This window comes from Leptosomus discolor, chromosome 17 (genome assembly GCF_034619465.1).
Source record: "Leptosomus discolor isolate bLepDis1 chromosome 17, bLepDis1.hap2, whole genome shotgun sequence".
Lineage (NCBI taxonomy): Eukaryota > Metazoa > Chordata > Aves > Leptosomiformes > Leptosomidae > Leptosomus > Leptosomus discolor.
The window spans coordinates 1,288,930-1,313,309 of record NC_141407.1 but is presented as its reverse complement, the minus strand read 5'-3'; the positions used below and the strand labels follow the sequence as shown (position 1 = coordinate 1,313,309).

General features: G+C 46.3%; 1 protein-coding gene across 1 annotated transcript in view; it reads left to right on the top strand.

Moving 5' to 3' along the window:
* Window positions 1-24,175, top strand: part of CPNE1 (copine 1) — a 42,709-nt gene extending 18,534 nt beyond the window's left edge. Inside the window, exons 2-16 of the mRNA XM_086474986.1 lie at window positions 2,054-2,182; window positions 2,693-2,872; window positions 3,602-3,676; window positions 3,893-3,964; window positions 4,638-4,721; window positions 5,180-5,269; window positions 15,837-15,935; window positions 17,108-17,194; window positions 17,302-17,361; window positions 17,806-17,939; window positions 18,561-18,615; window positions 18,690-18,741; window positions 20,116-20,249; window positions 21,977-22,213; window positions 23,009-24,175. Coding sequence (XP_086331112.1) covers window positions 2,054-2,182; window positions 2,693-2,872; window positions 3,602-3,676; window positions 3,893-3,964; window positions 4,638-4,721; window positions 5,180-5,269; window positions 15,837-15,935; window positions 17,108-17,194; window positions 17,302-17,361; window positions 17,806-17,939; window positions 18,561-18,615; window positions 18,690-18,741; window positions 20,116-20,249; window positions 21,977-22,213; window positions 23,009-23,125 — 1,605 coding nt within the window. The 3' untranslated portion in view covers window positions 23,126-24,175. The remainder of the gene's footprint in view (window positions 1-2,053; window positions 2,183-2,692; window positions 2,873-3,601; window positions 3,677-3,892; window positions 3,965-4,637; window positions 4,722-5,179; window positions 5,270-15,836; window positions 15,936-17,107; window positions 17,195-17,301; window positions 17,362-17,805; window positions 17,940-18,560; window positions 18,616-18,689; window positions 18,742-20,115; window positions 20,250-21,976; window positions 22,214-23,008) is intronic.
* The last annotated feature ends 205 nt before the right edge of the window (window positions 24,176-24,380 follow it).

The window sequence follows — 24,380 nt, the reverse complement described above, 5'->3', positions numbered from 1 at the left end:
GCCTGTCTGTGCCCTGCTGCGTCCTGGTTGTCACGTGCGTCGGCTGGTGCCCTGTGATCTCCGGATGGAGCAGGAGGCTGTAGGGGGAAAGGATCCCTTGTGGTTTGTGACTTCCCAGGGGTTCAGCAGAACATCTGGGCTGTGTTTCAAGGGAAATCCTATGCCATTACTAAGTCCAAAACAGTAGGATGAGACTGCCTTCTGGGTATTAAGTGTATTGAAAAATAAATCCTTGAAACAGTGGAGTATTTTCATAATGTCATTGCTACTGATTGGAGAAGAGATTCAAACAGCAGATGGGAGGCGGTCGGGTTTGAGCATATGTGTTCACTTCATCTCCTGGCTTCATTGTGTGGTTTAACAGTTGCCGTCTCAAACTTTTCACTTTTCCTTATTGGTGTCTTTGTAACATAGAATAAATGTGCACAGACTTGTTCTGTGTTCAGCTTGAGGTCTGTAGTAATGGTTTCCTCAGAGAAAGGGACTGCTGCTGTCTGGGGATGCTAAAGCTTATGGGGAGCTGTTTCTTTGAGGTTAACTTTACTCCTGATCCTTTGTGCTGTAGTGGGGAGGAAAGGTGGCTCCTGGTTGTGTCTCCTGTTGGTACAGAAATCTCTGTTGCAGTAGAGGAAAATAGAGCAGAAATGTTGGCGTGGGAGCCAAGGCTGGCTGTCCTGATCTTCCTTGGGGTCAAACAGCTGGTATCGTACAAATGCGTACGGTTTTCTGCAGAACTGCAGACTGTGCAGATGTGAGACTGTGAGATGTAAGCTGGTCCGGTGGAATGGTACGTATAGGTGAAGAAAAAAGCTGATACCTGTGACTTGTAATTTAGGATAAACATATTTGTTAAAGGCACTGGTTTCTTTGTGAATCTTATTTGGGGCTGAAGACAACTGCAGTGGAAGGTGGATGGCTCTGACTGCTGGTTTGAACAGTTGACCAGACTACTTCAGACTAGCCTCTTTGAAAATGCTGGCATTAAAGCAGATGGTGGTGATGGCCTTGGTACAAAGCTGAACTATGATCCTTTTTGCCCAGAGCTTCGCTAATTCTTCCTGAGCACCGGTTTTGTCCAGCTACCATCACTGGAGCCGTGCAGTAGCATGTTGAGTGATATCATGAACAACTGTCCAGGGTAAACTGCAGACTGGGAGGTCTAAGGGATTAAATGCTGCCTAATAAAAGTTCATCTCTTCATTGAGATAAATATTTACACCCTGCAACTATAAGAAAGCCATGTGCACACTGATACTAGGAAGACCAATTATGTCCTTATTTTCCGAACTCTGAAGGAGCTTCTCTGTGAAATGTTCGCATTTAAAGTACTTGTTAGAGCTCTCAAGCTGGTCCAGTCTCTTGGATGTTTTGGTGCTTGAAGGCTTACCTTTTAAATTCAGTTTTGAGAATTATAGCTGTTCCTTGACAGCAGTGTCTTCAGTTTGATACATAATAAAATTTAGCTACTGTCTTGGTCCAGAGCGGCTTTTGGAAGGCAGCACCGCGAAGAAGCGGGGCGCTCTGGCTCCCGCGGCCCAGCTTGTGTGAGGGGCAGGGGGTGCTGTGGCTGTGCCACCCTCTGGAGCAGGGCTCGGCCCCTTGGGTGCAGGGCGGCTCCTCGCCGAGGCTTCTTTCCCCGCGAAGGGGGAGGCGGGGGAGCATCTGCCACGGCCGCCCTTGAGCGTCGGGACCTGTATGGTCGGCAGCGGCCCCGGCCGAGTGGCGGCGGCGGGAGGGGACCGGGCGCGGGGAGCGCGCACCCCGCCGGCGGGCAGGGTCCGGGGCTCCGGCGCCCGCCTCCCTCCAGCCCGGCCGTCGGGAGCCGGAGCAGCCGGCAGAGCCCGAGAAAGACGCGAACGGGCGAGGCGGCTGGGCCCGGCGGCGCGGAGGCCGCGCTCCTCCCTCCCGCCGGGGTTGGCGAGCGGGCCGCGGGGAGGGGGGAGCCGGCGCTGCGGGGCGTCCCGTGGAGCCCCGGCCCTGCCGCCGCGGCACCTGACTCGGCCGCGCTCTGCCGCGAGCAGCCGGGGCGGGCTGACCCTCCGCTCTCCCGCAGATGGCCGGGTGCGTGACCAGGGTGGAGCTGTCGGTGTCCTGCCGGAGCCTGCTCGACAGGGACCTGGGCTCCAGGTCGGATCCGCTCTGCGTCCTGCTGCAGGAGGCGGGCGGCGGCCGGTGGGCTGAGGTAAGGGCGGCTGTCGGGCCCGCGTCTTCCCCCTTTCTGTCCCTTGGTTTTCCTCGCGGGTGCACGATGCGTTTCATTCAGGTTTGCGTCGCACGAATAGCCCCCCGTGCCCAGCTCCGGCTCAGTTTGGAGCTGATGTTCGCTGGTTTCATCAGCTGCCCGGAGTTGCATCGGGACGTTTGTTTGCCGGTCACGGTGCGGCGCTGCCCTCTTCCCTTTACTCCAGCGCATGCAGTCCAGCATGAGTGGTTCACCAGCCTTTTTTCCCCCGAATTTTCCCATGTGGTAAGGTCTGTTATCGGATGAAGTTTCCTTTCTTGGTGAGCCCTCGGTCTGCCTGGCGGCAGGGGCCTGGTCTGTCACCAAGTGCCAAGCCCAGTCTGGGGTGCATTGCCCGGGTGGTGCCTGTGCGTGACCTGCACAGAGGCCCAAGGGCGCAGATGAAAAGCTGTGCGGGAGAAAGTGTGCTTCTTGCCTGTCACCAGCGGCTTTGCTTCCGTGTTTGTGCAGCTAGATCGCACAGAGAGGATCAAGAACTGCCAAAACCCTGAATTCTGCAAGAAACTGGTCGTGGACTACTACTTTGAGAAAGTGCAGAAGCTGAAGCTTGGCGTGTATGATATTGATAACAAGTCCTTTGATTTAAATGATGATGACTACCTCGGAGGGATCGAGTGCACGCTGGGACAGGTAAGCATAGAGGCATGTTAAGCGGTCTGCAAAGTAGCAGCAAGCTTTGGGTTTATTATGAAAAACAGAGTGAATGACTGCTTTATTAAAGGCTTTGATACATGCAAATTTGAAAACATGTTGTTGAATAAGTTATTTTGTGTTACTGTTGAACGTGGTTAGAAAAATCATTGCGTCAATTGCAAAGTGATGGCACGTGGTTTGCAATGAGCAGCTTAACTTCAGAGGTGCTTGTGTCACTAAAGGCAGTCTGGCAGGCAGGTGGTGCTTGGAGAGCTCTGGTGGAATTTCCTTTGCCCAAAGTGATCGTCAGGCAGTAAGTTTGGGGAAATAAGGCTGTTTGAGACTGTATTCATTTCCTGAGGAGGGTTTTATATAGCTGGGGTTCACGTTATTACAGAAAGACTTAAATTAAATAGTCTTTTCTGCTTTTTTAATAGCTTTTTGGCTACTGTGATGGAAATGCCTCTTGTGTGTCAGGGGTAGCAAAAATAGGAGGCTAAAGTTAAGTTTTGAGACATGTTAGTGGGGACATGTTAGTGGATAGTGAGAGAAGATAATTTTCAGGCTGTTCACCTGTTCAGGAGCACAAACTGATGGCTGTCGCTGTTGGAAATGCATTTAAATCCTTCTAGATCTTTTAGGAGAAATTGAAAATTTTGCTCCTGAAGGGTAATTCATAGTTCTTGGTCTAACTTGATACTGCTGTTATCTGTCTTTTAACCTTAGATTGTGTCCAGCTCAGTGTTCACCCGACCGCTGGAATTGAAGGAGGGAAAGCCAGCAGGAAAGGGCACAATTACGGTAAATAAGGCTTTTGTGTGGAAAAAATGGTTTCTCGTTCTTTCATGTTGTTTGGGACAAGGTAACGTTTCTGGTTTTCTGTCAGTATATCGACAAATGCTACATGTGTACAGGGGAGATAAACATTTGTAACGGTGGTTTCTTTCATGGACAAAGTACAAGCAAAACTCTATGGGGTTTCTTGTTTCATTAATTTTTATTCTCCCTGTGGCACAGATTTCAGCAGAAGAGATTAAAGATACTAGGGTTGTGTACTTGGATGTGGAAGCCCAAAACTTAGACAAAAAGGTATTGATTTTTTTAAATTCTATTGCATGCTTCTGCAATATTTACAGTTAGTGCCTTTTGGCCAGGAATCTCTCTGCATTTACAGACGTTCAACTCAGCTAAGTAATCCATGTATGAAAGAAGGCTCTCTGTGTTTCGTTACTTACAATGAGATAATCTGGAGACATAATTTTGTGTTGAAAAACACAATATCAAACCAGAAACTCAACTGCCAGGTTTAGGTTTGGGGGATTATTTTGGTTTTGGAATATTCCATAGATTAATACAGTTGAATTGCATGATTGTCTCCAATGAATATTGTAGCTGTGAACTGAGCTTTCTGTAACCTTGTTGAGGAAGAAAAGGTGCAAATTTAGGTATGCTGCCTTGATGTTATTTTAAGCCAGAGACCAGTTTAGGGTTTTAGTGACCTCCGTGCTCAGTCAGCAAAGTGACGTGATTTATAGTGACAAAAATGGTCTGAGGAGGTGATCTTGGAATTGGAGCTGATAAATTCCGATGGCTTAGAAAATGCAGAAGTTTAAAAGACAAAAGTAAATTAAAAGGGAGGAAGACAAATGCATAGTTTGTTTGACTTCAGGCTTTGTTTGAAGAGTTGTGTGCTGATTAGCCAGCTCCTCTCATCTGAGCAAAATATAGAGGCTGATTACTTCTGTTGGGTTTTTGCTTGCAGGATTTCTTAGGTAAATCGGATCCGTTTTTGGAGTTTTACAAGCAGAGTGATGCTGGAACATGGCAGCTGGTGTACAGATCGGAGGTAGTATTTCTATGCTGATGTTTTTCTTGAGTTGATCAGACAGCTTACTCCTACTGAAAGTGGAAGTCCCACTCCTGGTCATGCTTTGCCCCAGTTCTGCAATGAAAGTGTATCCTAAAAAAGGGATTCCTCTTGCTGACCTGGCGGAAAATTGTTTATTTGCTGCCTGGTGACTGGATTAAGCTGGCTCAGTGAAGAGTCCAGCCATGCACCCAGTGAGAAGGGTGGCAGGACTCTCCTTCCATTCAGTGGTGATGAGCTGTTCGGTTGGCTTGGCTCTAAAATTTAACTTTACCCTGAACTTAAAGCTTTTCTTTCGTTCATAGCTTTTGCTTGGCCACTCATGCATGTCAGGGTTGAAGTGACTGAGGCTGTTCTTAGATGGCGGTGCAGAACCCTCGTGTTCTGTTTCTGGCACGCTGCATCCCTTACATGACATTATGCTGTAATTTTTTAAGGTGATAAAGAACAAATTAAATCCATGCTGGAGGAAGTTCAGTGTTCCTTTGCAGACGTTCTGTGGTGGAGACTTTAACAAACCTGTCAAGGTACAGCCTTCAGAAATTCTCTTTGTTGTTATAAGTAATTAAATCTCTGATGTTGATGTTAACTATGTGTTACCAGGTTGTCTAGTCGTATTTAAATTTTTAGATTGTCTTTCTAGAACGGTAGTATGGCATATAAGTGATTATATGTCTATTAAGTATGAGGTCTGTATTAAAACATTGTGAGTCATCAAATTGAGAAGTCAGGAAATCAGAAGTGACGCACTTCCTAATGGTTAGTTGTGAGAAGAATTGTAACTGATTTTTTCACTATTCTGGCCAGGGTTTCAGGTTGGGTTTTGGTGGGGGATTTTTGGTTTTGTTTGTTTGTTTTTAAACTGTGGCTTTCTACCACTGTTTCTAAGTTAGCAGAGAAGCTCATAGATGTTGGATGAGCTTGAATGCCTTAGGATACTGACATAGAGAGGACCTTAACATATCTGTCAGATTGATCTATTCATGAGACTGGCAGGCTTGTCCCAATTCTTTTTCAATCTGTTTCAACTAGAAATTTGGTTTTGGGTCAGAACTGCAATTCCTTGTGGTCTTGTATATGATGATTAATTGTCTCTGGTCCTGGTTTATGGAGGTGGTAGCAGAACAATTACAGCTTTTAGTAGTTTCTACAAAAGAGAACCTGAGAGCAAATTAATTTCTTAATTCCTGTTCTAAGCAATGCATTGATAATGTAAAGGCATTTAAATCCGTAGTTAGTTTTATGTGAGTATAGCCTCTCTCTGCTTACCCAACTCCTAAACACTTTCCATTTGCAGAATTTTCCTGTCTCATCCTTTCTGTGAAGAAATCTCATGCTGGAAGTTTGGTCTGAAAGGTTTAGTAAAAAGCATGCGTGCTAATGTTTTTATTTGTGCACTATGGCAAGTTCAAAGAATTACTGAGATTATTAATCTGGAGGCAGATGTTCAGGTGTGCTATGCTTGTTGATACATGGCAATGTTCAAAGTGATGTCCATGAGCTTTTATTGTTGGGGAATCAACAGTCTTGGGTCAGATTGAAGTCCTCTTGGGCCAAAAGTGAGCAGCAAATGTGGAAAGGAGATGGCACAATGATGCATATTATCATTTGTCAAAACTGAAGTGACATGGCATGGTTTACACATTCTGTTACATGAGGCTGTGTTTGCTATAGTCCAAGAAGATTTGTGTGATTGTTTTGTTGTTGTTGTTGTTGTATTGGCCTTGGGGCTGTTCTGTTTGGTTTTTTGTGTTTTGTTTGTTCAATTGGTTGGTTTGCTTGGGTGTTTCATTTTGGGGGTTTTTGTTTGTTTGTTTTCCAGAAGCTTTCTGTGCTTTGGAATGACCTGCTTCTTAAAAAGGATGGATTTTTGCTGTTAGTTTGTTTCAGCCGAAGTTCTCACAGCATGAGCAAATAATCTATTAAGTTCCGCAACGCAGCTGTGTATTTAACAGAATCATAGAGTTGTAGAGTTGTTTTGGTTGTAAAAGACCTTTTAAGATCATCAAGTCTGACCGTTACCCTAACACTGCCAAGTCCATCACTGAACCGTGTCCCGAAGCGCCACATCTACACGTTTTTTTGAACACCTCCAGGGACGGTGACTCCACCACTTCCCTGGGCAGCCTGTTCCAAAGTTTGACTACTCTTTCGGTAAAGAAATTTTTCCTAATGTCCAATCTAAACCTCCCCTGGTGCAACTTGAGGCCCTTCCCTCTTGTTCTATCACTTGTTATTTGGGAGAAGAGACCAATGCCCACCTCGCTACAGCCTCCTTTCAGGCAGTTGTAGAAAGCGATAAGGTCTCCCCTCAGCCTCCCCTTCTCCAGGCTGAACAATCCCAGCTCCTTCAGCTGCTCCTCCCCAGACCTGTGCTCCAGACCCTTCACCAGCTTCGTTGCCCTTCTCTGGACATGCTCCAGCACCTCAGTGTCTGTCTTGCAGTGAGGGGCCCAAAACCACACACAGTATTTGAGATGCGGCCTCACCAGCTCCCAGTACAAGGGCACGCTCAATCCGCTCCTCCCACTGGCTACACTATTGCTGATACAGGCCAGGATGCTGTTGGCCTTCTTGCCCACCTAGGCACACTGCTGGCTCATGTTCAGTTGGCTGTTGACCAGCACACCCAGGTCCTTTTCTGCTGGGCAGCTCTCCAGCCGCTCTTCCCCAAGCCTGTAGCACTGCATGGGGCTGTTGTGACCCAAGGGCAAGACCCACCCAGCACTTGGCCTTTTTGAACCTCATACAATTGGCCTTGGCCTATCGATCTAGCCTGTCCAGATCCTTCTGCAGAGCCTTCCTGCCCTTGAGCAGATCAACACTCCCATCCAACTTTGTGTCATCTGCAAACGTACTGAGGGTGCACTCGATCCCCTCATCCAGATCAGTGATAAAGGTATTAAACAGAACTGGCCCCAGGAGAACACCACTTGTGACCAGCCACTGACTGGATTTATCTCCATTCACTGCAACTCTTTGGGCTCGGCCACCCAGCCATTTTTTTACCCAGAAAAGAGTATGCTTGTGCAAGCCATGAGCAGCCAGTTTCTCCAGGAGAATGCTGTGGGAAACGGTGTCAAAGGCTTTACTAAAGTCCAGGTAGACAACATCCACAGCCATCTACTAAGCAGATCACCCTGTCATAAAAGGAAATCAGGTTCATTAAGCAGGACCTGCCTTTAGTAAACCCCTGCTGACTGGGCCTGATCACCTGGTTGTCCTGTACGTGCCGTTTGATGGCACTCAGGATGATCTGCTCCAGAACCTTCCATGGCACTGAGGTTGGGCTGATAGGCCTGTAGTTCCCTGGATCCTCCTTCTGGCTCTTCTTGTAAGTGGCCGTCACATTGGGTAACTTCCAGTCAGCTGGGACCTCCCCGGTTAGCCAGGACTGATGGTAAATGATGGAAAGTGGTTTGGTGAGCACTTCCACCAGCTCCCTCACTCCCTTTGGGTGGATCCCATCTGGCCCACAGACTTGTGCATGTCTAAGTGGTGCAGCAGATCACTAACCGTTTCCCCTTGGATTATGGGGTCTTCATTCTGCTCCCCATCCCTGTCTTCCAGCTCAGGGGGCTGGGTACCTGGAGAACAACTGGTCTTACTGTTAAAGACTGAGTCAAAGGAGGTATTAAGTACCTCAGCCTTTTCCGCCTCTTTGTCGCCATGTTTCCCCCTGCATCCAATAAAGGATGGAGATTCTCCATAGCCCACCTTTTGTTGCTAATGTATTTATAGAAACATTTTTGTATTGTCTTTTATGGCAGTAGCTAGATTAAGTTCTAGTTGGGCTTTGATGTGTCTGATTTTCTCCCTGCATAACCTTATGACATCCTGGTGTAAGAGACAGTCCAAAGAACAGCCTTGTCTCCACCTTGTCATCAGGGATATGGACAGTAAAGTACCCCAACAGTCAGGCTGGCACCTTGACATGAGTCTGCAGCGGCCTGCCTGAGACGCAGCTGCTGATCCTGGGAAGGGAATGCCAGGCTGGTGAGGTCATTGTGCCCTGGACAGAGCAAGGACGAGAGCTGAGCAACTTGTTCATCTGGCAGGAAACAGCAGAAGGATGGAGATGCTGCTGTCTGCTTCTCCCTTCTAGGAACCTGGTGGGGGAGATAACAGCCGAAGGAGGGAGCCTTGCGGAGGCAAGACGGCTCTGCTTTGGCTAGAGAGTGCCGTGCCGTTCTCCGGTGACAGGGACGAGCCTGAGAACCGTTATCAAGAAGGATCGATCGGCATCGATGGAGCCAAGAAGAGGCAGAGATACAGAGGAGGAGAAATAAAAAAGGGCTCCTCAGCACCCGAACTTTGGAAGCTTTCCCCACCAAGGATCATGACAATCGTTAGGACCGGCGGGACGCTGCCTTGACCTGGGACCATCGGGACGCCTTGGACCCGTGGTGGAGCTGTCGATCTCTGTCCTTTTTTCACTTTACTTTCTCCTTTCCTTTCACCCTCTTTCCCTATCTCACGCTGCTTTATGGGCAAACAATAAAGTTTCACTGTTTGATTGTAGCAAACCCCTTTGGCTTGGTCGCCTTAATTTTGCACTTCGAGATCACAGCAAACGAACCGTCATGAGTCCACTGAGTGGACCATGACACCTTGTAGTCTTCCTGAAGTTGCCTGCCCCTTCTTCCAAAGCTCATAAACTCTCCTTTTTTTCTTGAGTTCCAGACAAAGCTCTCTGTTCAGCCAGGTTGGTTGTCTTCTCTGCTAACTCATCTTTCAGCACATGGGGATGGCCTACGCCTGCACCTTTAAGATTTCCTTCTTGAATGTCCAGCCTTCCTGGACTCCTCTGCCCTTCAGGACTGCTTCCCAAGGGACTCTGTCACCCAGGCTCCTAAACAGGCCAAAGTCTGCCCTCCAGGAGTCCAAGGTAGCAGTTCTGCTGGCCCCCCTCATTACTTCTCTGAGAATGGAAAGCTCTTACCGTTTCGTGATCGCTATGGCCAAGACAGCCTCCAACCACCACATCACCCGTGAGTCCTCTGTTCACAAACAACAGGTCCAGCGGGGCACCTTCACCAGCTGGCTCCCTCACATGCTGTGTCAGGAATTTATCTTCCACATGCTCCAGGAACCTCCTGGACTGTTTTCTGTCTGCTGTATTGTATTTCCAGCAGACATCTGTTAAGTTGAAGTAGCCCATGAGAACAAGGGCTAGTGATTGTGAGACTTGGCCCACCTGCTTATAGAATATTTCATCTGCCTCATCGCCGTTTTTGGGTGGTCTCTAACAGGCTTCCACTATGATGTCTTCGTTGGCCTTCCCCCTGATTGCTACCCATAAACACTCATTAAACTCTAGACAATCAAAACACTCTGTAACATACAGGGCTACCCCACTGCCTCTCTTTGCCTATCCTTTCTGCAGAGTTTATAGCCATCCATTGCAGCGCTCCAGTACTGCAAGTCATCCCACCATGTTTCTGTGATGGCAGCTGTGTCATAGTTTTCCTGCTGCACAATGGCTTCCATCTCCTCTTGTTTGTTGCCCATGCTGTGTGTATTGGTGTAGATGCACTTCACTTGGGCTATTGATCCCGCCACCTTTTTGGAGGGTGTCCTGGGTTTGACTAGAATAGGGTTAATTTTCACCAGAAGCTCGGAGAAGGGGTACAGCGGGATAGCCAAACCGAAGTAGCTAAGGGGTATTCGATACTATTGTGCAGCGGGCCATCTGGGTGGTGAGCCGTTGAGTTCTGTATCTCTCGCTGGGAGTTCAAATCCTTCTGAAGGCGGGTTTTGCCATAAAGCAAAGTAAGGTTAAGGGACCTGCACAGGAGATCCAGTTTTTAGGATTAAAATGGCAAGATGGGTGTCGCCAGATTCCAATGGATGTGATCAACAAGATAGCAGCCATGTCTCCACCAACTAGTAAAAAGGAAACACAAGCTTCCTTAGGTGTTGTGGGTTTTTGGAGGATGCATATCCCAGACTACAGTCTGATTGTAAGCCCTCTCTATCAAGTGACACGGAAGAAGAATGATTTCAGATGGGGCCCTGAACAACAACAAGCCTTTGACGAAATTAAACGGGAGATTGTTCATGCAGTAGCCCTTGGGTCAGTCCAGACAGGACAAGATGTTAGAAATGTGCTCTACACTGCAGCCAGGGAGAATGGCCCTGCCTGGAGTCTCTGGCAGAAAGCACCTGGGGAGACCCAAGGCCGACCCCCAGGGTTTTGAAGTTGGGAATACAGAGGATCAGAGACCTGCTATACTCGAACTGAAAAAGAGATACTGGCAGCATACGAAGGAGTTTGAGCTGCTCAGAAATGGTTGGAACTGAAGCACAACTCCTCTTAGCACCCCGACTGCCAGTGCTGGGATGGATGTTCGAAGGGAGAGTCTCCTCAACACACCGTGCAGCTGATGCCACGTGGTGTAAGTGGGTCGCACTGATAACACAGCGGGCTCGAATAGGGAGCCCTAGCTGCCTGGGAATTTTGGAAGTGATCACAAATTGGCCAGAAGGCAAAGATTTTTTGAATGTTGGAGGAGGAGGAAGTGACACGTGCTGAGGAGGCCCCACCATATAATAAACTACCAGATAATGAGAAGTGATATGCCCTGTTTACTGATGGGTCCTGCCACATTCTTGGAAAACATTGGAGGTGGAAGGCTGCTGTGTGGAGTCCCACAGGATGAGTCGCTGAAGCTGCTGAAGGAAAAGGTGAATCAAGTCAGTTTGCAGAGGTGAAAGCCATCAAACTGGCTTTAGATATTGCTGAGCGAGAAAGGTGGCCAGTACTTTATCTCTGTGCTCACTTGTGGATGGTGGCAAATGCTCTATGGGGGTGGTTACAGCAGTGGAAGCAGAGCAACTGGCAGCGCAGAGGTAAACCCATCTGGGCTGCTGAATTGTGGCAAGATATTGCTGCTTGGGTAGAGAATGTGGTTGTGAAAGTACATCGTGGATGCCTGTGTACCCAAGTGTAAGGCCACTGAAGAACCTCTAAACAACCAGGAGGTAGATCAGGCTGCTAAGATTAAAGTGTCTCGGGTGGATTTGGACTGGTGCATAAGGGTGAATTATTCATAGCTCAGTGGGCCCATTACAGCTCAGGCCATTAAGGAAGGGATGCAACATACAGATGGGCTCGTGACAGAGGGGTGGACTTGACCATGGACACTATTGCACAGGTTATCCGTGAGTGTGAAACATGCGCTGCGATCAAGCAAGCCAAGTGGTTGAAGCCCCTGTGGTGTGGAGGGTGATGACTGAAATACAAATATGGGGAGACTTGGCAGATTGACTATGTCACACTCCCACAGACTCGCCGAGGCAAGTGCCATGTGCTTACAATGGTGGAAGCAACCACTGGATGGCTGGAAACATATGCTGAGCCCTATGCTACTGCCCAGAACACTCTCCTGGGCCTTGAAAAGCAGGTCTTATGGCGACCCGGCACCCCAGAAAGGATTGAGTCAGACAATAGGACTCATTTCTGAAACAACCTCATAGACACCTGGGCTGAAGAGCATAGCGTTGAGTGGGTATATCACATTCCCTATCGTGCAGCAGCCTTCAGGAAGATTGAATGGTACAATGGTCTGCTAAAAACCACACTGAGAGGAATGGGGGTGTGGGACCTTCAGATGTGGGGATACACATGTAGCAGAAGCCACCTGGTTAGTAAACACTAAGGATCTACCAATTGAGCTGGCCGTGCCCAATCAAACCTCCTACCTACTGTAGAGGGGGATAAAGTCCCTGCACTGCACAGGAAGAACACGTTAGGAAAGACAGTTTGGGTCAGTCCTGCCACAGGCAAAGGCAAACCCATCCTTGGAATTGCTTTTGCTCAAGGACCTGGGTGCACTTGGTGGGTGATGCGGGAGGATGGGGAAGTTCGATGCATACCCCAAGGGGATTTAATGTTGGGTGAGAATAGCCAGTGAATTAAACTGTATGATGTTAATTGCTAAATAACCCTACAGTGGTATGTCTCCACTACCGCAGTTGCTGTATGTCACATCAGTGGTGTTACAGTGAGAGTCATTCAAATCAACGAGGGAGGGACTTTGATGGACTTCGATGAAACAGAGTGAGAATCAGCGGTGATGGAGCTTGAACTGGCTTCAGCAACTGGTGCCCAGCAACTCCCTCAAGATCAACATCTTCGGCCTTCAGACTGTGAGCATGGCCCATGTGAAACACACCAGCCGCGGGCTCCAGGTGCAGCATGCAGCAGTCCAGAAACACCTCCGACAGATGGAACCCCAAAGTATAGAATCTGGCATGACATAGATGGTATAGAATAAAGGGTGGATAATGTCCTGGGTTTGGCTAGGATAGGGTTAATTTTCACCAGAAGCTGGGATGGGGCACAGCCAGGACAGCCATCATGCTCAGTATATAAATGGGAGCGGCAGAAGGCATGAGTGGGCCGTTGTGTTCCGTCTCTCACTCTCTATATATATTATTTCATTAGTATTGTTGTTATCCTTGTTTCTTCTCTGTGTTGTTCCATTAAACTGTTCTTATCTCAACCTGTGGGGTTTGGCCCTTTTCTCCTGACTCTCCTCCCCACCCCACCGTGGGGGTTGGGCTGAGTGAGTGGCCGCAAGGTGCCCTGCTCCCAGCTGGGCCTGAACCACAGAGGGAAGAGCCCTAATTCCTGCATGACCATTCTAAGGTGCTTATGTGGTTTTAACACATCTGTAACCATGCATCTTTGCTGCCACGTGGATTTCCATCCCTTATCTCCACTGAGACAGCAGACCGAAGGACCTCGCTAGCACACCATCCCTCAGCGTGGGACTGCTGTGGTTAGGGTTAGGGAAGTCAGTCAGAGAGGAGAATCCAGGCTGACAGGCTGGAGTTTCACTAGCGGCACTGAAGAATGTAATACTGCACTGGTGTTTCATTTTTCATCTGATGTTTGCTGCTCTGAACCTCTTGTATGAGGCTTCCAAAAATTTACATAGGAACAATTACATGTGAAATAACGGTAGTCAGTCATTTTGATGCATCCTGTAAACATCAGCTTTGGCCATGTATGAGGATTGTGTACTGAATATGCGTGAACATAAATGTTTTGATCAAATTAATGATGCTTGGTAATTCTTTCTTCATTGTGATGGCAGACTAATGCTCTTGTTCAGATTTGTGACACAGCCTAACCATCTTGATAGGTTTGTTAAAAATAGGGGCAAATGAAAGTAGCGTCTCTCCCCCGTAGTTATTTAAATGGAAACAGCAAATGTTAAATTTGTGGGTGTTGGTGTTGGGACTAAAGCTGCCAGTCCACGTGTTTGACGGCATATACATAAAGACAAATCAGTTTTCTATGAATTTTTAAAGTTCCACTTGTAGATGAAAGGGGCCTTCTACCTGCTGACTGCATTCCGAGGCTCATAATGAATATTGGATAGTTCATTTCTGAAGAAATAATTCATCAGTAAATAACTGTGTACAGTGTCCTGCAGTATTGCAGGGTTTTGTTTGCAGCAGCGCTATGCTTTGGACTGCATGTAGTGAATCTTGGCCAGTTTTAGAAAACCCTTGCAAAAAGAGGTTTGTTTTAACCCATATCGTGCTGTGAACTAATAATGAAACTGGTCCTAAAACCAATTTTGTTTGTGTGGCTGGGAGGGAGCGGGAGCAAGCAAGAGGGGAGAGGAGGTGTGTGGAGGCGGCAGCTGCTGAATTCTCTGCAGCTCTCCAGGCATGTTGGTGCAAAGGAGACCCTGCACTGGGGGTCGGCTCCCTGGCTTCTGTGCAAGAGCCTCCTTCATTGGCCTCCCTGGCATAATCCAGTTGCTTTTGAGTGATGCTTAAACATCGTAATTCTTGAGGGAGGTGGAGTGGAGTTCAGACAGGAGGGTGAGAGTTGCTTCATGGTGGAGCATGCAGAAGAGATGAGTCAAATGTGGTCGTTTGGGAAGGATAAAGGGGGAAAAAGGGGGCACAGTCTCTAAGGTGATCTTGTTTTTCCGTTAAGAGCCTGAAGAATGATAGGATGCTTCCCATTTAGGTGGCTAGATTAGGCCATAATTCACACGGTTTGTTGTACAGGTTTGCCACCGATACCAGTGGAATATCCTTAATGGATCAAAGTAGTCCTAAAAGAACCCTGTCTCAAATTCAGATACCTAGCCATTGAATTTGTCATCGTTATCGAGGTGTTACCCATGGGTTCATCTTGTCTCTTGGTCCTGAGGAGAAAGCTCTCACTGTGGTTTATACTGGAGTGACATCAGTTTCTTGATTACCAAAGGCAGATCTTGGAAAGAGAGCTTTTGAATGTGTGTAGCATGTGAACTTCAGCGAGGGGGGAGCAGCTGTTCACAAACTGTTTCTTGAGTGACTGCTGCCGGAATTACTTGTTTCTGCAGTCGTGTGTTTGTGCGTGTTACAAATGCTTCTCATAGTTGGTTTTGTGGGGAGCTATTGACAATAGACATCTTACTGTGTTGGCTAAGCCATAGTTATTAGTGTATTTTCATTTTTAAATGCATTGCTCTTTTGCACTGTCTAGTTCTGAAGCTTTCATGCTGATTTAAACTTGGCTGGTTATTAAGTATTTATAATGTGATTGGTATAAGATGCAGGAAAAGACAGTGCTCTGTGGAAGTGGCAGCTTCTTTGTGAATTGATGCTATTGCTAGGTAGAAGAAAAGCGTATATTCAGAAAGTGCTTAGATAACGAATTTCTAATTGCTTCTTCCCATTACCCCAGCAGCATATCTTGTCCTGAATGATCTCACGTTTATACATCTGGGCTGTGAAGTATTGGGGTTGGGGGGGTGGGGTGGTGGTGTTTTTTTTTTTTCTTAATGTCTTGTGTTTCAGTTGGGGAAAGCTTTTAATTAAAACTTCCACTGTGCGTGCTAAAATGGGTAAGCAATAAAAAAAAAAAAAAAAGATAAAACTCCATTTTCTGAGACTGACTCTGGGTGTCCCTCTCACCGTCAGGTTTCAGTCAGTGGTACAGGTGACACCAGCCGTTCAGGTGTGACAGGGCAGTTTGCTGGTGCGGCTGCAGAGCTGTGGGGAGCAGGTGGCACGGTGAGCAGCTGCCGCTCTCCCTGCAGCAGCACGCCTGCCCATTGCTCACTCTCTCTTCCCTTCCAGGTGCAGTGCGCGGATCACGACAGCGACGGGTCGCATGACTTGATAGGCGCTTTTGAGACTAACCTGACTCAGCTGCAGAAAGCGGGTGACGGCTCTCCGGTGAGCTTTCTCAGTCCCCTGCTGACTTAGTCCATAGCTTGGTCTTTCGTGAACCCTTTTTAATGTTAACCTCAGACATACATATTTAGGTGTTGCCTCCAAAAGTGATTTTTTTCTGTTTGTATCTTTGTGCTACTAAGCCAACATCTGGGAAGATTAAAACCTGGTGTGGGAATTGCATTGCTCTGTTTTCCTTGGGTACTGTGACCGTTCCTGTTCCTAAAGACATCCTTCCTTGAGCCTGTTGTCTGCTGGCCGCTAGCCACTGTTCCCAGCAGTTCAGCTTGCTTTTGCCTCTGCTGAGTCAAGTGGAAGTAAAAGGGCTTGTTCGTGCTTTAACAGATCAGTCCAGAGGCAGGACTTGTCTCGGGTGACATTCGCGAGCTGGTCACCCTGATGAGCGCTCTGGTGGCCTTTCCAGCTAACGGAGAGAAGCAGTGCTTCCAAAGGGCACAGTTCTTACCATGCCTTGGGCATCCAGTTTAGAATAAGTCAAATCATTTGCTGGTGGTGCTGGTTTCTTGCTGTTGTCTGCAGTGGAAACCTGAACTCTCATTCTCCTGGAGATGTCTCATCTGAACTTGGACAGATGAATCCACACACAGGACATAGCCTAGGACTGCTTCCAGATGCCAGCCGGCTTGATTTCTGTAGTCATAGTCCTAAAGCTGGTGGGAGATTCTTGCCTTTTCCCCTAGCTCATGTGAAATCAGAACTAATGTGAGTGAAACAAAAGGCCGTTGGGAACCTGCAGCCTAGGCTTTTTTGGCCTCCCCCACCCCGAGATTTTGCCTCCTCATCTTCTATTTGAGTTCATTCCCTTCACTTAACAGAGAAAGAACCTCATTATGTTAAGAGAAAGGCTCGTATTTGTGATCCATGTTTTTCCCCTGGTACAAAGACACCATTTCATGGTTGCAGGCAGAGTAGAAGGTTGTTGAGGAGAAAGACTTTTCTGAGGTCCTTCCTCATGTTTTGCCCAGTGCTGGTAGCAAAAACATATAACGGACAAAGTGGCTGCAAACCTTTTTAAAATTAAGTTTCAGAATTCTGCCAGGTATTTGGGTAACTCTGAAATTACATGATGTCTGACACTCATCTGTTTCAATAATTTGCCCTTCTGTAAATGCAGATTTTTTGGAACTTGCTTCTTGCATGCTTGCTTTCTGTAGGTGGAATTTGAATGTATTCATCCTGAGAAAAAACAAAAGAAAAAGAGCTACAAAAACTCTGGCATTATTAGGATAAAATCCTGCAAGGTTGGAAGATTTTTGTTGTTTTATTTTTATTTTCATTTGATTTTCTGATCCTGATGAAATCTGTTCTTGTGGGGAGAAAGTGTAACACGGTCTGTCTGTTCCTCTAGATTGAGACAGAATATTCGTTCCTGGACTACATCATGGGAGGCTGCCAGATTAACTTTACAGTGAGTTGTTTTCCCATCGCACATCTTGGTAGATGACAGGACAAGAGCAATGAGGTTGTAATTAGTACTTTTATTTCCAGTGTGAATGACTGCAAGTGCAGCGTAAATTTGCAGCGATGGAGACTGTGAAAAGAAACGATAGTGTATTTTTACTTTTTGTGATCAAGTAGCAGCTTTAATGGAACTAGGTTTTCTTAAACTTCTTTTGAGAAATCTGTTCAGTCTATCAGAGGAAAGGATTACTGCTTCTGAAACGCGTGTGTATCCCAGTGGGCAGAGGTGTGCAGGCTTGTTTTCCTCTTCCTGTGTAGAGCTGCTTGTGTGCCTGGGAGGAGGGGAGCTATGTGAGCCTGGTCTAACCCTCTGTTTCTGGGTATGGTTAGTTCCTCTCATTTGCTTATGGTGATGCATTAGTGACTTGCTGTCATCATCTTGGCTGGTTAGGTGGGTGTAGACTTCACTGGCTCCAACGGAGATCCCAGGTCACCAGATTCTCTTCACTACATCAGCCCAGATGGGATAAATGAGTACCTGATTGCCATCTGGAGCGTGGGAAGTGTAGTCCAGGACTATGACACGTATGTAATGGTCTTAACTGATCTAGCCACCACATCAAAGATGTGTCACAGCGGGTGTCAGTGATCAAGGCTGATGGCTTGTTCCAGAGCTGCAGCATTTGAATGACTGAGGTGCTGCCTTTCCTTGGGAGATCCCTTCAGGAGCTGCTGCTGCTGCTTCCTCCTGCTTCTGTCACTGCCAGGGAGGGCAGCGGCAGCCCTTTGTAATTGGGCATATTTGCTTGGTTTGGTCCTTGAGGTCTGCCCTTGTGTGGCCCTGGGTTACTCTGAAATGCTGCTTTGGCTTGTCGTTAATCCCTTGTTGCTGATGGTGCATTTCAAATGTGAATGCCCTGTTTGATTTGATAGGACCATGTGTGTCCTTTAGCCAGGCTGTGGTTGGGTTGGCTTTCCTCTTGCTGCTTTGAAGCCTGAGAGTCCTGTGGGATGCTGCACTGCAAGAAATTCTGAAACTGTCAAGCCCAAGCCTGAAACCCTTGGGTAACTGGTAGACTGGCCATGGGGAGCTAGGTGGTGTACCCATTCCTTATGTCAGGAATTGAGCTACTTTCTGGAAATAAAACAGAAGAGTTATTAAAGAATTGCTCTTTTTATTTTCTTGTTGTTGCCATTTCTCTCCAGGGACAAGCTGTTTCCTGCATTTGGGTTTGGAGCTCAGGTTCCTCCTAGCTGGCAGGTAGGGGCTTCATAACGCTGGGCAGTTGCTCTGTCCGTGTCTGCGTTCCCTAACTGTAGTGTCCCCTTTCCTAGGTATCTCATGAGTTTGCTTTGAACTTCAACCCCAGCAATCCTTATTGTCAAGGTGAGGATACCTCTTCATTAATATTTCACTGGGAGGGACAGATGTGTGAAGTGTTGTATTTCTTTCATAACTGGTGAAAAACAGATGCGGCACCAAGACATGGTGGCAAACTAGATTGACTCTCATCTGGATGCTACAAGAGTGGACATGTGTTGATGCAGAGTTCTGTGCAGTCTGCATGAGCTCCAGTGAAGGGGTCTAGGTTTAATTTGATTGTTAGTCTGTGCAAAAATTTTTGTTGCTGCAACTTGGTTACTTCTGGTACGTCACAGGTATAGTGGATTGAGAGCAGCACTGTGCCTGTGCCAAGTCATGCTTCCAGCACGACCGTCTGCTAAGGCTGTTAGAGACCATGGTTACTTCATCAGCAACGTGTATAAGTTTGAATGTTCTCTTCTAAAGGGTTGTCTGAAAAGCTTGTCTTCTTTATAGCCATATTTAGTGGAGGTTGTTTCAGCTGTTTTGAATGGCTGCTCTCTAAGCTGGATTGTGACCTGATAGGACTAAGAACTGTCGCAGCATGCAGTGACACAGAATTGTTCTTGAACAAGCATTTTTAACTCGGTTCAATTTTTCTCTCTTTCATTGGTCTAAGGCCAATGAAAAATGGAATCTGAGATTCAGTGTTAAAATCTAAGCATTTCCTCAGTCAGTTCAGCATTGTCTGCCTCATTGGGATCTGTGTCTTTGATCTTTAAAGGTCCCTGTACGTTAGTTTTGAGAGGTACCACACTAAAGCATGCTTGGTGGACGATGCAAGCAGCAGTGGCAAATGAAGCTACATTCATACAAGCAACGAATAGGCCAATTTAGATGGATCCGCAGAACAATATGCATCGTTTAAAATCAGACTTTTAAAAAAATTGTTTAGTTAACCTGAGAAAAACTTCTTGCATAGGAAAAACTTTAGGGATTGCTATTTCTTTTACAGAAACATTTGAACCCTGAATCAGGGATCACTGTCTTAACTTTCACACAAAGAAAATGAAAAGTTACTGTTCCAGAGAGCTTCTAACGTTGTTGTCTGATTAGACTATAAGCAATTAAACAAGACAAATTGGATGACAAGGTAGACATAGTCATCGGCGTGCCTTCACTGGACTATTTTTCCTGCAGCCACCATGAGCTTTGTGATATTAGAGGCACAAAGAGTGATGTGAAGGATGTAGAATGGAGGAGAAATCTGCAAATCCTATCTCTGCAGGTGTCCACTGCTTTCAGCCTTGTGTTTGCGTATTTGCTGTTACCCTGCTGCTTATTTGCCCTTTAGGAGTTCCCAGCTGTGAGAGTTGTTACCCTTTTGGTAACGCTTATGGAATAATTACTGGAGAAGATGTGAGGCTCTTGTGGCAGCTTGCCTTCCATGTGTTACAGGGATCCAGGGAATAGTGGACGCCTACCGCCAGATCCTGCCTCAGATCCGCCTCTATGGGCCAACGAATTTCTCTCCTATTATAAACCACGTGGCAAGGTTTGCAGCGCACTCAGCACAACAAGGAACTGCTTCAGTGAGTATGTCCTTTCCTGCGCTGGGTTGATGTTTCTGGTTTCCATGTTCATGGTGGGATAGAATGGAATGGTGAAGCGATGTTGTCTTCGTTCCTTAGGATCCCAAGTTTGGTCCTTTCTGACCAGCCGACAGAGAGGCTGTTGGTACGCTCTTGGTACTTATTGATGTGAACCTGTGCTTGGTAGACATTGACACTAGTTTCCATTGTGCAAGTGATATTTATTTCTCTTTTTCACAGTTTCCTAGCATTGTACTTCCTGTTGAAATGTACAGGGGTGCTCTGTTGGCTTTTCGACCAGTTGGGCTCTGTCAGTAGTTGCCTCACTCCAACCTCTCTTGCCAAGCTCCATCACCTGTAGGGAATGCGCACAATATAGTGGGGCCCTGTATATTTTATTCCAAACAATTTTGTTCTCAAGAATGTACCCAAAGACTGCCTCCAAGGCAAATACCAGAGGGCTCAACTATCCATCCCACCATGATGGCTTGCAGAATCAGGATATCTAGTGGGCCAGATTAACAAAGGAGTCTGAGAACTGCTAAATCAGAATGCTAATTAGGTTGCAGGGCATCCATACTACCCTGCAGTTGTGTTGCAGGTCTCATTTGTGTGCTTGCATGGCCATAGCTGTTGTTAAAATTCAACTCCATTTCTTCAAACTTCATTCCTTTTGCTTAAGGATGAAGGACTTGTGTTTCCCGATGGATTTAAGTGATTCCATTTTGACAGACCAATCAGAAGGAATTTTGGTGGACGCTCTCACACTTGCTTTGTGGTCCAGCTGTATTTTTGGTTCTACTTATGTTTATGTGTATGTCAAGTACATTTCCCACTCTGTGAGGTTCTTGCTCTAGGGAGATCCATTTCTTATGTTTCTGAGGGTATTTTTTAGCATTCTCAACACTCGAGGGAATTTTCTTATTTCTCTTTGTATGTTAAACTTCTCTACTTTTTCTTACAGATGAAAAACTAACTATTTGAATAAAGAATCTGTCAGTAATGGGGTACAACCATAGTAACAGTTGTGTTAACTGAGTTTTGGAATTGGAAATTCGGTTCTTTTATTTTCATTGTGTGTCTCTCATTTTTTTTCATTTTAAGTCTGTAGATAGCCGCTATAAAACAGCGGTTGCTCATTTCAAAATCAGGTACTAAACCTTAGCTTCTGGAAAAAGAAGGACATTTTAAACACTTTACCACACTAATGTGTTGGTTTGAGATATTTTTTTCTTTCTAGAAAAGCTCCTGTGTTCTTCCCATCTTGTTATCTCTAGAATGTCTCTGTGTCGTGACATTTGTCACTGCTGTGTTTTGAGTTTTCTCATACTTACAATTTAAATTATTGGTAATTAAAACAGAGGGCTTTTTGAGTTACACTCCAGGGGTATCGAATATTAAACTTTAGTCTTTTTTGAGATGTCAGTGAGCAAAGCAGCATCCATCAATGAATTTTATATGCAGCTTTGTTGATTTAGTAGTACTTTGCTCATCTCCATTACTTTCTGCCAATTGATGTAATTATTCTTTATAAATTGAATTTAAGCTTCTATCATTTTTTTCTAGTACAGAGGAAATCTTACAAGCTTCTTTAATGTTCTGGCTTGGTGTTATCCATAGCACCATCTGATTTCTTTCTTAGAGTAAGAAATTGCTCCATTTGCCTTCAGTTATGTGAGCTTTGGTGTTGAACTCCCTAACTCTGGGTGCTTTCTAATGTTTTTCAGCAATATTTTATCTTGCTGATCATCACAGATGGAGAGATCACTGATCTGGATCAAACTAGGCAAGCGATTGTTAATGCCTCTAAGCTGCCCATGTCCATTATTATTGTTGGAGTTGGTGAAGCTGATTTCAAAGCAATGGAGTTCCTTGATGGAGACAACGGTGTCCTGAAGTCCCTGACAGGAGAGCCGGCTGCACGAGACATTGTCCAGTTTGTGCCTTTCCGACAGTTCAAAAATGTAAGTTGTCTTTCTCTTCAGAAGAGTCCTGGTGCCAGTAGATATGCTGTTTGTACGTCTGAAAAATGAGCCTGGGGCTAGACAAGGCAGCAAGCTGCATGCTCAAGGTGCTGCCCAAGCTGCCTGTTCCCAGTGAGAGCTGAGACGTTTGCTTCTGTGTTCAAAACAGTGTGCCCTGTTGCAGCTCTCTCGCAGCTTTTCTTAAAGAGCTCTCGTTGCAGCATTCATTCGGTGTACTGTCTCTTGGCTGTTGCAGAGTTAAAGGAGCAAAGGAGATGTTTTCTCTCCTGGGATGCAAACATTCAGGCAGGGAACTGAGAGCACGTTGTCAGTCTCTGATGTTGAGTCCCATGAGTGATTTAAGCCGATCAGTCTTCCGTGCTGTTGAAAGTAGTCCTGTCCTTCCCCCACTCCTCCCTACCTCCACCGTTGGCCCAAGCATTCATGCACATTGCACAGTGAATTGAGTTGAAGAGTAGAGTCGAATGAAAACCCAAAATAAGAGGAATTCCTACTGGCTGGGGCAGTTTCCCACCCAGATCAGGGCCATGTAAAGGCTACGTGTGCCTGGGCTTGAGGATGGGAGTAGTGCAGGGGTGGGAACAAGCGGTTTCTATCAGCAATGCGTGCTGAGGCTGACTGGAACTGCTTCTAAACCTGCAGCAATGAGGTCTTGAAACAGGGAGTGAGATGTGGCAGGTGGGGGACTGCGCTCTGAAATCTGTAAGGGTTTGACACTGGGCTGATAAATCCTTTCTTTGCAGTATTTCTGATTTATTCTCCCTGTCCTTGCAGGCTCCCCGGGAAGCACTTTCCCATGTGGTTCTGGCTGAAGTGCCCAAGCAGCTGGTGTCGTACTATAAATGGCAGGGATGGCCACCAGTGAAACCGCCCGAAATCCAGAAGATGTAGATTGCAGCCTGTATCGCTGGGGTGAAGAGAGCTCTCTGCACCCATGCTCGCCCTTGCACACTGCGGGTGCTTGGTGCCTCGAGGTTGTGCCATTCACACTAATTCTCTGACCTGCTTGTGCTTTGTACGTTTGATCTTTCCTGTTCCTAATTGGAAGAAATTTAAATACAGAAAAAAAACCCACAATGGCTGGCAGTTTTTGTCACAGAAAAATTTACCTTGTTGGTTTTCCACCTTGCAATAGTGACACGTCACACCACACGTCATTGCTTGACACTGCCCATCTGCTGCTTGGTGTCAGAGTGGGCACGTGCACTGAGCTGCTCACGCAGCACTGCTTCAATGCTGGCTTTGGAGAAGTATCGCAGTCATGGTTGCTGTAATGATACCTACCTTGTGTTCCTCGATAGGTCTTTCTTCTATCAAGCTGCCTTGGGAATGGGAACCCTTCTCTCCTGGTTGGTACCTGTTGGTTGGATGCTTGAGGTAGTTCCTGTTGTGCCTCGTAACAATGTATTTTTATATGTAGAGGTTTATTTTTGAATTTCAATGACCATACTTTGCAATCTTCTTTTTAATCACTTTTTTTTTTTAGCCAAAATTGCCTCTGTGGTGGCCTCTTGCTCGGAGCCATTGTTGCAATTTAAGAACACTGCACTTTGCTTATTTGTGGGGGGCTTAATGAGGATTAATCATTAATTAATGAGGGGTGGGATGGGATTAATGAGTCACATTAGTGTGACTTTCAAAATCCAGCAACTGGAAACATTGAAATAAAGATGTTTTGGGTGATTTCATTGTGTCACAAAAGTTATGAAATTAAGAACTATCTATGGAACTCCAAAGAGGTGCTTCCTTGTCCTCAGAAGTGTGAAGTGTGTATTATGTGGTCTGGGGACTGTAGAACAGGCAGATGACAGCAAAGCACAGTTGTTTTGAGAGACAGGAGTTGATAGTTGGTTTCACAATAGAGATAAAGAAATGGGCTTGTCACTGCATTACAAGTGGTCATCACTTTCATAAATAAATAATCTGCTTTGATTTACATAACATGTGTGGACTCTTATTTCCTTTCTGGGCCTTTCCTTTTGTTTTCCAGCAATGTGGATATTTTGGGTTATGGAGGGTCTTTGCTATAGTACAGCATCTTGAGTTAGCCTAGGTTGAGTGTCATCAGCTGCAAAAGCAGAATCACAGAATCACAGAACTTTAGGAGTTGGAAGGGACCTCTGGAGATCATTTGGTCCAACCCCTC